The 13,434-nt window shown below is 39.1% G+C and overlaps 1 protein-coding gene across 1 annotated transcript in view; it reads left to right on the forward strand.

Moving 5' to 3' along the window:
• The window catches only part of pth1r (parathyroid hormone 1 receptor), a 170,441-nt gene that overhangs the window by 134,821 nt on the left and 22,186 nt on the right, over positions 1–13,434 (forward strand). Inside the window, exons 5-7 of the mRNA XM_060824047.1 lie at positions 2,749–2,843; positions 8,146–8,335; positions 10,049–10,202. Coding sequence (XP_060680030.1) covers positions 2,749–2,843; positions 8,146–8,335; positions 10,049–10,202 — 439 coding nt within the window. The remainder of the gene's footprint in view (positions 1–2,748; positions 2,844–8,145; positions 8,336–10,048; positions 10,203–13,434) is intronic.

Raw genomic sequence — 13,434 nt, forward strand, 5'->3', positions numbered from 1 at the left:
ATACAAAAATAGGAGAGGGATGGGTAGCATAGAGGAGGTGTGGAGGCTGCAGAAGGATTTGGACAGGTTAGGAGAGTGGGCAAAGAAATTGCAGGTGGAGTAGAACGTGGGAAAGCGTGAGGTCAGGCACTTTGGCAGGAAGAATAGAGGCTTGGACGATTTTCTAAATGGGGAGAAAATTCAGAAGTCTGAAGTATAAAGAGACTTGGGAGTTCTAGCCCAGGATTCTGTCAAGGTAAACTTGCAGGTTGAGTCAATAGTTACGAAGGCAAATATAATGAATGTATTTATTTTGAGATGACTTGAATATAAAAACAGGGATGTAGTTCTGAGACACTATAAGGCTCTGGTCAGGCCACTTTTGAGTATGGGACACAGTTCTGGTCCCCATATCTAAGGAAGGATTTACTGGTCCTGGAGCTTGTTCAGAGGAGTTTCATGAGAATGGTCCCAGAAATGAAAAGCTTAACATATGTTGCACATTTAACGACTCTGGGCTTATACTCGATGGAGTTTAGAAGGGTGAGGGAGGATCTAATTGAAACATACAGAATGCTGAATGGCCTGGACAGAGTAGATATTGAGAAGATGTTTCTATTTATAGGAGAGACGAGGAGCCGAGGGTAGAGTCTTAGAGTAAAGGGAAGACCTTTTGAAATGGAGATAAGGAGAAACTCCTTCAGCCAGAGAGAATGGTGAATCTATGGAATTAATTGCCACAGAAGACTGTAGAGGCCAGTCATTGAGTATATTTAAGACTGAATTTAAGGGGATCAAGGGTGATGGGGAGAAAGCGGGAGAATGGGATTGAGAAACTTATCAGCCATGACTGAGTGGCAGAGCAGACTCGATGGGCTGAACGGCCTAATTTCTGGTCTTATGGTCTTGCAAACTTCATAAAGCAAAATTTGTGTCATTAAATCTCTCATTAAATAGTTAATCTGTTGGAAGTCGAATTTGTATTCAATAATTACTTCAAAGGTATTTAATCTTTGTTTAGTGTCTCAATGCTATGAAATAAAATGTGATCTCATCTTTTTTCCCAAGATGAAATGAGCTTATGAAACTCAGCCAAGCATTCTTAATGAGTACATTTGCTAGAATAATACTTGGGGAATGGCAACAATGAAGTGTATTGAAACTGCAATAACAGATTTTCTTGTCTCCATTACACTAGATTGTCTATCCGTCAATGTATTCCAGCATAGGGTCTCTTTTGAAGCATAACTAATACCTGTAGCCTGTTTCTTAATTATTTAAGTCAAAATAATGGAAATAATTTTAAATAAAGGTCATGACATTTAAACAAACCTTATCTATCTTCATGAAACTAAGAGAAAGAAAGGAGGGAAAAAAGAAAGAACAAAACAAAGAAGACAAGACTGCTACTTACATTGTGATCATATTAACTTCAGGACTCGTTGAAGTATTTTACAGACAATTGTTTCCTTGAAGTGTAATTCATTTTTGTAATATAAAAAATGGAGTTCATTCAGACACATGATAGCACTATGATCCATAAACTAAAAATCAAATAGTCAGTTCAAAATCCAATATATAATGTGAGATCTAGAATTGTAAGTCTAGGTGTTTATTCAAAGTTCTGCAAGTATTGTACCATGAAATCTGGAGTTACGAACCTGGCAGAGATTTAAATATTTGGAAAGAGATAGGTAATGTACAATACAAACACTGAACTGGAAAGGAATACACTGTATATATTGTTGCACAACACTTGTTGATTTAATGTCTTGCATTATTGAGTATTTTATAATGCCAACTGCTTCATGGTTTTATCTACAATGATAAATGCAAATTAATGTCTCAGGGACTGTAGTGTTGAAATAAAACTTTGAAGCTATTCCTTCCTCTCCACACAGTCCATCCATAGGGTGTACTGTCAGTTGGTCAGCTTAGGGGATCATGGTGTAGTGATAATGTTACTGGACTAGTAACCTGGAAGCCCAGGATAATTTTCCAGGTACATAGATATAAATCCCACCAAAGCAGTTAGTTAAATTAAAAAAATCAATGAATAAATCCAGAACATAAAACTTGTCTCAGCAATAATGATTACAAAGTTACACATTGTAAACCTATTTTGTTCGCTAATGCCCTTTATGGGCTATTTCACCTGGCCTGGTCTGCAAGTCTCTCCTGATTAACAGTCATATAATTGACTCCTAACTGCCCTCCAGCAACATGCTGAATTCAAAGACTTTGAATGAAAGGAAAATAATTGCTGGCCTTACCAGTGACATCCACGTCCCATGAAAGGATGCTGTCTGCTTGGTTGTGACTTTTAAAGACAACATATGATATCTGATTACTTGCTGCAAACTCCTGTGTATACTGTGAGATTTGGGATTATAAATCCAGAAGTTCATTCACACTGTTGCACATATGATAAGGTCTGGGATTGTAAATCAAGGAGTGATTAGACATGCAGAAAAAGCAACAAACAACGCAGCAATATATTTTGTTGCAATGTATGCATTCATTCTCTATGTTGAAAAACATCATGGCAGTACAGCCATGTTATGTCTGTGATGGTCAGGACAAACTCATATCTATCCCAGGGATTTCAAGATTGTTCTTCAGTAATACCAGCCCACACACATTCCACTCATAGCAGAAAACTGCCATTTCACCTATTATTGTGATGTGTATTGACAGCAGCTCTCTGCATTACTTATGACTTGTGGCTATTTTAACCACAATCTATGACATCTCATTACTTTCTTTCAGGACATCTTTGATCGTCTGTACCTCATCTACACCGTGGGATACTCTATTTCCTTATGCTCATTAACTGTGGCAGTTATTATCCTGGGCTACTTCAGGTAAAGAGTATCATCTGATTCACCTACAGAATTAATCAGGTCTCATTTGATTTAAAAAAGGCACTGCAGTGGAAAGGAAGGGCTGAACATCATTAGGTGCTGGTCCAAACCCATGCTGTGACTACTTTCTCTATTTTTTTATGGAAAGTTTTAAGATTCTGAAGCTACTCAAAATAAAAGTATAACTACCAGAGAGCCAATGTAGATAGAGTTATGACACTTAATACCTGATAGCTTCATACCTTCAATAGAAAGCTAGACCTATTCTTAGCTGAGATAACATGACAAAATAAATTAACTGATTAAGAGACCCTGCACTGTTGGTCAGCAATGTCCTGGTATATCTTTCATTGTCTGAGATCTTAGATAAGAATTTCTAGAATTCTTTTTCCTTTGAAGTGTTGTGGCTTTATCAGTTTTTTTTTGCCTCTCCCATGTCCTGGCTGTTGTGACAGGATGAAGTGCACATTTAAGGGGGCGTATTTTAAATTGCTGTCAGTCATGACATGCCTTGATGATATTTGTGATGAAATTTCTATGTGGTTTGAAGCAACAGTGATTGAGATCAAAATATGCCCAACAGCCTCTCAGTAAGTCACACAAAAACCGGAATTACTGGAGAAACACAGCAGATCTAGCAGCATCTGTGGAGAGAAAGCAGAATCGATGTTTTGAGTCCAGTGAACCTTCTTCAGAAAGGATGCACCCTGAATCACTGGAGTGTTTGCACTGGAACAGCAGGACTGACAGTTGCCCACTCTGAACTGCAATGATTATGATGATTAGCAATTCCTGGCACTGACTATTCATGTCCAGATGGCCTGATTGAGGTGTGATGCTGCTCTTGACTGAATGTGGTGATGTCCCCTGATTGATTGCAGCCTCCATTGACTTGACTGAGGATTACTCCCCTTATTTGATGACACATGGCCACTTGGCTGAAGTACATGATGCACTTGCCGTGTAAGCTGTTGGCAAGTTCTGAAGGTGCAATGTTGATGTGTTAGACAGTACCATGTACACCCATTTGACTGATCACTGCTGACAACCATGACAAGCTGCCTGGCTTTGTGTCTGTGCTAAAAGGCAAGGCAAGACAGAAGTACTGTGAGCCTGTAAGTCCTGAATGAGGATGCAAAGTGTAAAAAGGCAAGAAAGGCATAAAATGTATGTGTGCGAAGGAAGCAAGCAAAAAGCCTGAAGTGTAATTTGTACAATTATAAGGGAAAGGTGACTGTTTCTGTGTGTAAATAGAAATCTGGAGAAGCCAGGAGTTGCCAGGTACCTGCTCTGACTGTCATGTCAGGAATTGTCACTGTCTAGTTTCTTCGAGGAGAAAGTGAGGTCTGCAGATGCTGGAGATCAGAGCTGAAAATGTGTTGCTGGAAAAGCGCAACAGGTCAGGCAGCATCCAAGGAACAGGAAATTCGACGTTTTGGGCATAAGTTCCTGATGAACGTCGAATTTCCTGTTCCTTGGATGCTGCCTGACCTGCTGCGCTTTTCCAGCAATACATTTTCAGCACTGTCCAGTTTCTCTCTGCTATGTAGGAGAATTGCATTTAGTGAAGTGAGAGTAAGTAATTATGAGATGTTAATGCATGCAAACTTACCTCTTACTGTTCAACCATGGGAAATTGGCCTTTATCTTCTGGATGGCCTCATTTTTCTCAACTCACTACAGTCTCTGATCCATCTGTGAGGGAATCAGGACAGGTGGATTAAGTGGTTAAGAAACATATGACATACTTCTCTTTATTTGTTGAGGCATAGAGTTTAGGAGCAGGGGTGTGATGGAGGTGCTGCATAAATGTTTGTTAGGCCACAGTTAGAGTAGTGTGTGTGGTGGAATCCACATTACAGAAGGGGTGTGGTTGCACTGGAGGGTGCAGAGGAGATTGACCAGGACGTTGTCTGGGCTGGAAAGTTTTAGTTGTGAAGAGAGATTGGACAGACAGAACTTATTTTTCTTAGCCCAGAAGAGATTGAGGGGGAACCTGATTAAGATGGATAAAATTATCAGGGACAAAGATAAAGTAAACAGGAAGAAACCTTTCCCCTTGATGGAGGGATCAATGACTGGGGACATAGATTTAAGCTAATAGGCAGAAGGTTTAGAGGAGATGTGAGGAAAATCTTTTTCATCCAGAGGGTGGTGGAAATCTGAACTACTGCCTGTAAGGCAAAAACCCTCAGGACATTTAAGAAGTATTTAGGTTTGTGCTTGTGATGTCAAGGCATACAAGGCTATGAGCCAAGTGATGGGAAATGGAATTAGAATAGTGAGGTGGTTGTTTTTGACTGGTGAAGACACAATGGGCCAAAGGATCTTTCTCTGTGCTGTAGACCTCCATCACTCAATAACTCACCATTGCTGATGTCATTCAGGTATTGGGAAAATTCAAAGCTACGTTTTAGTTTAGACTGAGGGTGAGCTACAGCTGGGGCAGGTACCTGTAAGAATTACTGAAGTCAGGATACTGTTTTTATTTCTAAAGGAAACACTTGCATTTGAGTAAGAGAATATCACTGTGATCACATTCCATAGCACTTCACAGTCAATGAGTTACTTTGCATGGCAGCTCTTTAATTCTAGAGGCAAACATGGCAGCAATATTGTATGAAACAGAAAATGAGATGAATAATTATTTAATCTGAGTTGTTTTTTTTTCATGGTGATCTTTGATGAAGTTAGTGTTAGCTGTCATAACAACTTTGTTCCTCTTTCAACAGTGCCATTTTCATTTATGTCTTATGAGGAAAAACTGAGACTTGGGTGTGTTCTCATTGGAAAGAAGAAGGCTAAGAGGGGATTTGATAGAGACATACAAAATTATCAGAGGATTAGATAGGGTAGACAGTGAAAGACTTTTCCTAGGATGATGATGTCAGCTTGTACAAGGGGGCATAACTACAAATTGGGGGGTGATAGATTTAAGACAGATATCAGAAGCAGGTACTTTACGTAGAGAGTGGTAAGGGCATGGAATGCCCTACTTGCTAATGTAGGCAATGCATCCACATTAGGAAGATTTAAACAATCCTTAGATAAGCACATGGATGATTTTGGGATAGTGTAAGGGGACGAGCTGAGAATAGTTCACAGATCGGTGCAACATCGAGGGCCGAAGGGCCTGTTCTGCACTGTATTGTTCTATGTTCTATGTTCTATGTTCTATGTTCTATGTAACACTGTAGGTTTGGTAGCTCACCTGGGAGAATGTGCTGCTCACAGTCCAGCACTCCTTCATGAAGTATCAGCCTAGACTGAGTGCTCACATCCTGAAACAAGAAGCAACTTTTTAATTTTGAGACAAGACTGCAATCCAAGGAATGCTGTATTATGTACAGTGCCTTTCATGACCTTAGAACTTCTTAAAGCATTTTACAGTTACTTGATTAGGTCTGTTTGCCAAACTGTGCGCAGCAAATTCTCCCACACAACAATGATCATAACTGGATAATCTTTTTCTTTTTGATTTTAATGAGGGACAGGTATTGATCATAATACTCACCAGCTCTTACTCAAAATACTGTAGTGTCATTGGATCTTTTACATTGGACAGCAGACAGGGCCTGCATTTAAGATTCTGTCCAAAGGATGCAGCGCACCCTCTACTCCATTGGCCTGTTAATTTGATTTGGGCACTGAGTTCCAGCATTGCGACTTAAATTCAAATGATCCTAACTCAGATGGGAAAATGCTAATAACTGGAGCCATGGTTTATATACCATTAAAGCCCAGATCCATCTTTGGTTGGGGCACAAATGCTAGCTAGGATGTTGGGCAGAACTGTCATGCTCTTCTTCAAAATACTACCATGGAATAATTTATTCTCATGTGACAGGACAGCCTAGGCATCATCAATTTCAAGTTTAATTTAAAAATGCAGAATCAGCACTTCATTAATGTAATAGAATCATAGAGTCATACAACACAGAAACAGACCCTTCAGCCCAATTCGTCCACACTGATGAGGTTTCCTAAACTGACCTAGTCCCATTTTCCTGGATTTGTCTCATATCCTTCAAAGCTCTTCCTTTTCCTGTACCTGTCCAGATGCCTTTTAAATGTTGTAATTGTTCCAACCTCCACCACTTCCTCTGGCAATTTATTCCATGCACACATCACTCTCTGGTGAAAAAGTTATCCCTCAGGTCCTTTTTAAATCTCTTCCCTCTCACTTTTAATCTATGCCATCTCATTTTGGACTCCCCTCTGGTGAAAAAAATATCTCTCAGGTGCTTTTTAAATCTCTTCCCTCTCACTTTTAATCTATGTCATCCCCTAAACCTAGAGAAAAGACCTTGGCTGTCCACCTTATCTGTGCTCCTCATGATTTTATAAACCTCTATGAGGTCGACCCTTGGAATGTTCTTGCTTACATTCCAAGGCAAAAATGTCTCAGCCTATCCATCCTCTCCTTATAACTCAAACCCTCCAGTCTTTTTAGATTTTATTCTGACGTCCCTAGATTGGGATTTGAACTTTTGGGTATTTGGTATGACTAGCACTTATTAATAGAATATGGTAATCAGGACCATCCAAAACACAAACACTGTTGCCATGGAGTACAAAAATGAAATTATATTCCAATTATAGTATGTGTCGTTTTGGCTTTGTGTAGTTGCTAGTTAACTGTAATGAAAATGAAGGTAAAGTTTCTATTGTTCTATCAGACCAAAGGGCTGCTCACTCATTAGAGAGAGAGAGGTAACTGGTGACCGTTTAACCTGAGGGTCATCATGCTTCAGGCAAAGGGAAAGGTTGAGAGTCCTTCATGGTAATCTCAGCTGGTACAAGAATTGAACTCATGCTGTTAGCATTAGTTCTGCATTGCAGACCAGCTGTCTAACCAACTGAATTAACCTACTCCCAACCGTTGTGGAGATGAAAAGAAAAACACTTCATCTTGCATCTTGGCCAATTTGATTAGGCAATTGTTAAACACAGTAATTAATATTAGCTGGGTCTTTCTGCTCTCCTCACTTTGCTGTATTCTTGCTCCAGCAAATAATTTGTATTCGTTGGCTCTGAAGAATTTTGTGACATCTTGCAGATATGAAATGTTCTACATTAATGCGAGCTACTTGCATACAAGGGAAGATATAAAAAATCTCCCAAAGGAAGCACTATTCAAGGAAATTGCTGTGTATGTAATCTTTATTTGTTGAGTCTGAACAGTATTTATTGGTTTCTGCATGGTGATGGGGCAAGGCTAGGGTTAGGTTCCTGTAGATATTTGGTTTTGTGAGAGTGAGTTGACCCACCCTAACTCTTGTTCTTCTTAATTCCCTCACAGGCGCCTACACTGTACCAGGAACTACATACACATCCATCTTTTTGTGTCTTTCATGCTTCGAGCCATTAGTATTTTTGTGAAGGATGCAGTACTGTACTCAGAGACAACATTCTTAAATCTGGAAAGCGTTGATCTGGAGGATCTGAAATCTATAACTGATGCTCCTCCATCCCAAGACAAGTCTCAGTATGTAAGTAACCCCCCTTTTGGTAAGGTACTGCTTACATTTAAACACTCAGTGCCTCTAATCCTTTTATTTTGGAATTCCACATTATATCTTTCAAATTCTCATTCATGAGTGGATAAGAAATAGGAGCAATAGACTATGTGGTACCTTGAGCCTGCTCCACTAGCCTAATTTGATAGCAATTATAATTATTTCCCTTTCTCTAAAACCTTATTTGTCAATTAAATATCTATCCAACTCAACCTTGAATATATTTAGTGACTATGCCTCCATTGTTCTAGGAGAGAATTCCAAACCCACTAGCTTTCTGAAGGAATAAATGTCTCCTCATTTCCATTTTATGTTGAAACTGAGTGCCATAGTTCTTTTCCCTTCTGTTCCGATAAAGTGGGAGAATTGGTGGTGCAAAGGTTCAACTCATCAATGCTTTCCAATTCCTCATTCATAAATACTCTTTCATTCCACAGTGATCACTAGGCTCCAGTTTCACACCTGACTTTGGTTTCACATTCACAGTTACTGTCCAATTTCACAAACACCATTTATATTTAGTGACCTATCAAGGTTCATTTGTTATGAATTAGTTTAGCTGCTACGAACTAAAATGTGGTTGATGCCATCCTTGAATGTGATGGGTGGCAATCTGCCAGTTGCCATGAGGCATGGAGCACACCAACCCCGTACTGCTCCATACAAGATTATGGTGTTGATTTGAATGAGGCCTTTCTATCAGTTGCAGTAGGACAAACAGCATTTGACCATAAGATGTAGGAAAGGAAGCAGGCCATTTAGCCCACTGAGTTTGCTCCACCATTCAATGGTATCATGATCCGATAACCCTGAAATCCAGTTTGAGGAGAAGCCAATGCAGATTTTCCAACATTCCCTTTTTGAACACCCAGGAACTGCTGCCTGTCCAGACACAGCACAAGCATGTGACGACTGAGCTACATCACAGCATTAATAACGAAAGTCATATTTAAATCTGATACTCAACCACAAAGTCACATATTCACAATGCACGTACCTTTGATATGAACATTCAAAACAGATTCAGAAGTAGATCATTCAGATGTTCAGCTTGCTCTGCTCTTCAATAAGATCATGGCTGATCTGGTTGTGTTTTGAATTCCACTATCTTCCCCTGATAAACATTGATTTCCTTATCTAACAAAAACCTGTCTGCCTCTGAAAAACAATATCAATGACCATGCTTCTTGTGATAACTTACTGGTTAGGCTCACATCCTGTGAAAGCATTTTTAAAAACCTGAGCAGCCTCCAGAGTCTTTACAACAAGCTCCATGCAAATTAATTCCATGTAAATCAATCCTTCTAGAGTATGAAGACATTTTGGTTTTTCAGGAAGTCAGAATGTTAGATCATTGACCTAAGTCATGTTTGCCATTGAGTAATTGTTATTATTTATATATAGTTTTCTTCATGAAACCTGGACAGAATGTGTATGAAATTCAGAGGTGAGGATTGGGATTAAAGACCAATATCTTTAGGAATGGGTCATCTTTTATCGGAATGTCTTGAAATGTTTACATGAGGAAAAGGTGTGAGAATTGAAAAGTACTTTACATTGTTGTCATCTTATTTGTGACTAGATATGATGCTCTCAGATCATTATAATTTCTTGTCAAGGTTTTAGAGCTGTGTGTTAACTCTGGTTTATAGTTGTGTTGATATGTTTCTCCTGACTGTCTTCCAGATTGGCTGCAAGGTGGCTGTCACCATTTTCCTTTACTTCTTGGCTACTAATTACTACTGGATCCTGGTGGAAGGCCTCTATCTCCATAGCCTCATCTTCATGACTTTTTTCTCTGACAAAAAGTATCTTTGGGGCTTCACCTTAATAGGCTGGGGTAAGATAACAATTTTAAAAAATGCTTTCCTTTTTCTGCTCTCCCCCTGTCTGCCTCATTTCATCTCTTTCACATCTATCACAAATAGTTTGGATATTTACTCTCTCACTATCTTTTAATTGATGTGTTTATTTTCATCAGCCCCTAGCTGTCCTTTTGCCTTTGATTATCATTACATCTATTTATTGCTGTATCTCTATCTCTGTATCCATTTCTATCGCTTTCTGTCTCTTATGTGTGTCCATGCTCTCTTCCCCTTTTTATCTATCTTTTCCTCTCTCTCTCTTTCTCTTCTACCTCCAATCTCTCTGTCTCACTGTAGTGGTCAGCTAAATAGATTTGGCTTATCCTAGTTAGGCACTAAATATCCCCAATGATTTCAGATACTACTTAATCCATTTCTCACGCAGTCATGATTTAAAATTGCCTGTAAGATGGGAATGGACTTGTGAGCAAGTGTGAACACTTGCTGTGGCTAGCCATCCACTAAGCTGCCAGTGCTCAGAAGTGAAATGTGTGCAATGGTTAGAGAGGTTACAGGTTGTTCTCGTTAACACAAATTTGTTATAACACGATTGAAGAACTGGGGACACTGTTTCTAAAGCGCAAAGTTTTAAAACATGTATTAGTTATAACGTGATTCTGGCCCCATTAGTTTAAGTGGTGCTGCTGTTACACAATTTTCTTATAACATGGGATTGCACAAGAATGGAGCTACCACATTATAGCAGAACTGACTGTATTCCACTCCAGACAAACAGAAACTATCTCACTGTTTCTCCATCGTTTAGTTTTGAAACTTAATTACGGAGAAAGGTTTCCATCCATCCAAAATCTACCTGACTAAAAATGAAGTCTGTCCATAAATGTTTTGCCATACTTAAGGTATTTGATTGGTGACCAAAAGTTAACAGGGAATGTTAATATGAAAGATGAAAGTATGTCAAAATGTTCTTAAGCTGTGCATGGAAGGCTGACATTTCCATAAAGTACTGCTTTTTTGTGGTCTCATGAGACGTATTCACAGAGCAATGATAGAGTGTAACAACACAGATGCATTCCTATCTTAGGGTCGTTACTAATCAACAGCTGTACTGTCAAGGAGCAAGTAATATATCAAATCATTGAAGCTGGGCCTAACCTCCACACGTTTTGTATGGGTAGGGTGCCTGATGGTGCGAGTAAAAGACGATAGTGAGAAACTTGCCCAAACTTAGGTCTAAATTTGAGACCTTAGCTCACCTGGGTCTCATCTGATTTTGTCATTCATCATCATGTTAGAAACAAGCAGACAGTGCTTTCTGGAGTAGTGCTGAGAGTGGGAGAGAGCTCACCAAAACAAAAGGTAAATTTTAGTTTAAGGAGTTATGAAAATCTTTCAGATTACATGGCACTCTTCTAGAATAGCAAGGGACATTTTCCTGGCTCAACGAGGAGAAGTTTTTCACTTGACTTGGAGAGCCTCCTGTGTTTGAAGCCCATCTTTAGCTTGGTTGAAAAACAATGGAAATTGTCTCACTCAGGCCCCAGTTAAAATACCTCATTGTCCTTCTAAATTAACTGAATCTTAATTTATGTAGATTAATGGGCCAACCTCACCATCTGCAACCCCCTTCACCCCACCATTTAGGACAGATTGAGGCCACTTGGACCATTGTACATGTACTAGGTCTTTGAAAGAAGTGCCCAATCATAGCTACTCTGCAACAAGATTTCTACTTCCTAGTATTTATCTAAATCACTTTTCAAAGTTGTTATTGAATTTCCTTAGATCATCCTTAAGGCAGAACATCCCAGGTCACAATAATTCACTGCATTGAAGAAATTGTCCTCATCTCCCTTAAGATTAATTTGCTAATTACCTTAAATCTCTGATCTGTAGTTGCTGTCATTGCTAAGAATTCTCCCTTAATTATTCCCTCAGAATCTTTCATGATTCTGAAAATATTTATCAAATCCTCTCTTAACCCTCTCTGCTCTAAGGATGGCAACACCAGTTCTTCAGTGTCTCCACATATTTGATGCTCCTCATCCCTATTACTATTCTAGGAACTTCTCTTCTGCATCCTGTCTAAGACTGTGGCATGTTCTTAATGTGTTCTGTCTAGAATTGAACACATTGTGCTCAATATAAATGGTGATGCTGGGGAGGGGGAGAATCACAGTAGTCAGCAAATCTGTAAATGTGAAGGTCATGATGAATTTAACATGAGTATTCTTTCAGGTTGTGCATTCTATTACAAAAGAACCCTTGCAAAAATAAATATTCTCTTCATTTCCACTCTGCTACCCATAATCTTAAATCTGTGATTATAATTTTGAAATCTTAAATATCTCTTGAACCCAAGGAGGGCAAATACAGCATGTCTAATCTTTCACATTATTGAAGTAGCTGTCAAGAGGCAGTTAAATGATTAAGTTTATTGAAACAATGCGCAGAGTTATAGAGAAAAGGAAGGAAATTGACACTGAGCTAAAATACTCAGACAGTTGGTAAGAATGAATAGCTTCCTTCTGCAGCATAAAAATTCTGTAACTCTGTGATGTTAATTTGGGAACTGATGGCTATGTTTCATCATGGTTTTGAGCTGGTTATGCTCCCCATCCTGAACAGTTTTCCATTGCCTCACGTTTCTTCTCCCTTTGCTGGAGATCTCTGTGTTGTACCCATCATGACATTGTCAGCTAGTGCCAGAAATACATGAACAAGGTAACTGTGTTTTGTCACTAGCAAGGCTGAACAACAGAAGCTATAGAAGCAATACAATTTACACAGGAAGAGTTTTGGAAATTTGGGCCTCTGATGTTGATAATATATTTAGATTTATCATAATTTAAGCAGTCCTTACAGTAACTGCACATAAAAGCAATGATGTTGGACTGGGTTCACCTTTGAAGGTGATGAATGAAAGCTCAAATCAAGATACTTGAGCACACAATCCAGATTGACATTCTCGAGTATCACCGAATGGGTGTTCTGCACTTGGAGATGCCGTCTTTGGGATGAGAAGTTAAATAAAAGCCCTATCCTCCTTGTCAGCTGGTGAAAAGCTACAGGGAAATTCTCTAATCGTTCTGTTCCAGCCTCCATCACCCAAAAAAAATTGGGTCATTGCCTTCTGTTGGTTCCTTGCTATTACTGTAGTTGTTTACTGTGTTTCCTACATTACAATGTTGATTATTGTTCATGTTGCTTAATTGACTATGTTATGAAGGCATAAAAGACAGTAGG

Source organism: Hemiscyllium ocellatum, chromosome 4 (assembly GCF_020745735.1).
Source record: "Hemiscyllium ocellatum isolate sHemOce1 chromosome 4, sHemOce1.pat.X.cur, whole genome shotgun sequence".
Classification (NCBI taxonomy): Eukaryota; Metazoa; Chordata; class Chondrichthyes; order Orectolobiformes; family Hemiscylliidae; genus Hemiscyllium; species Hemiscyllium ocellatum.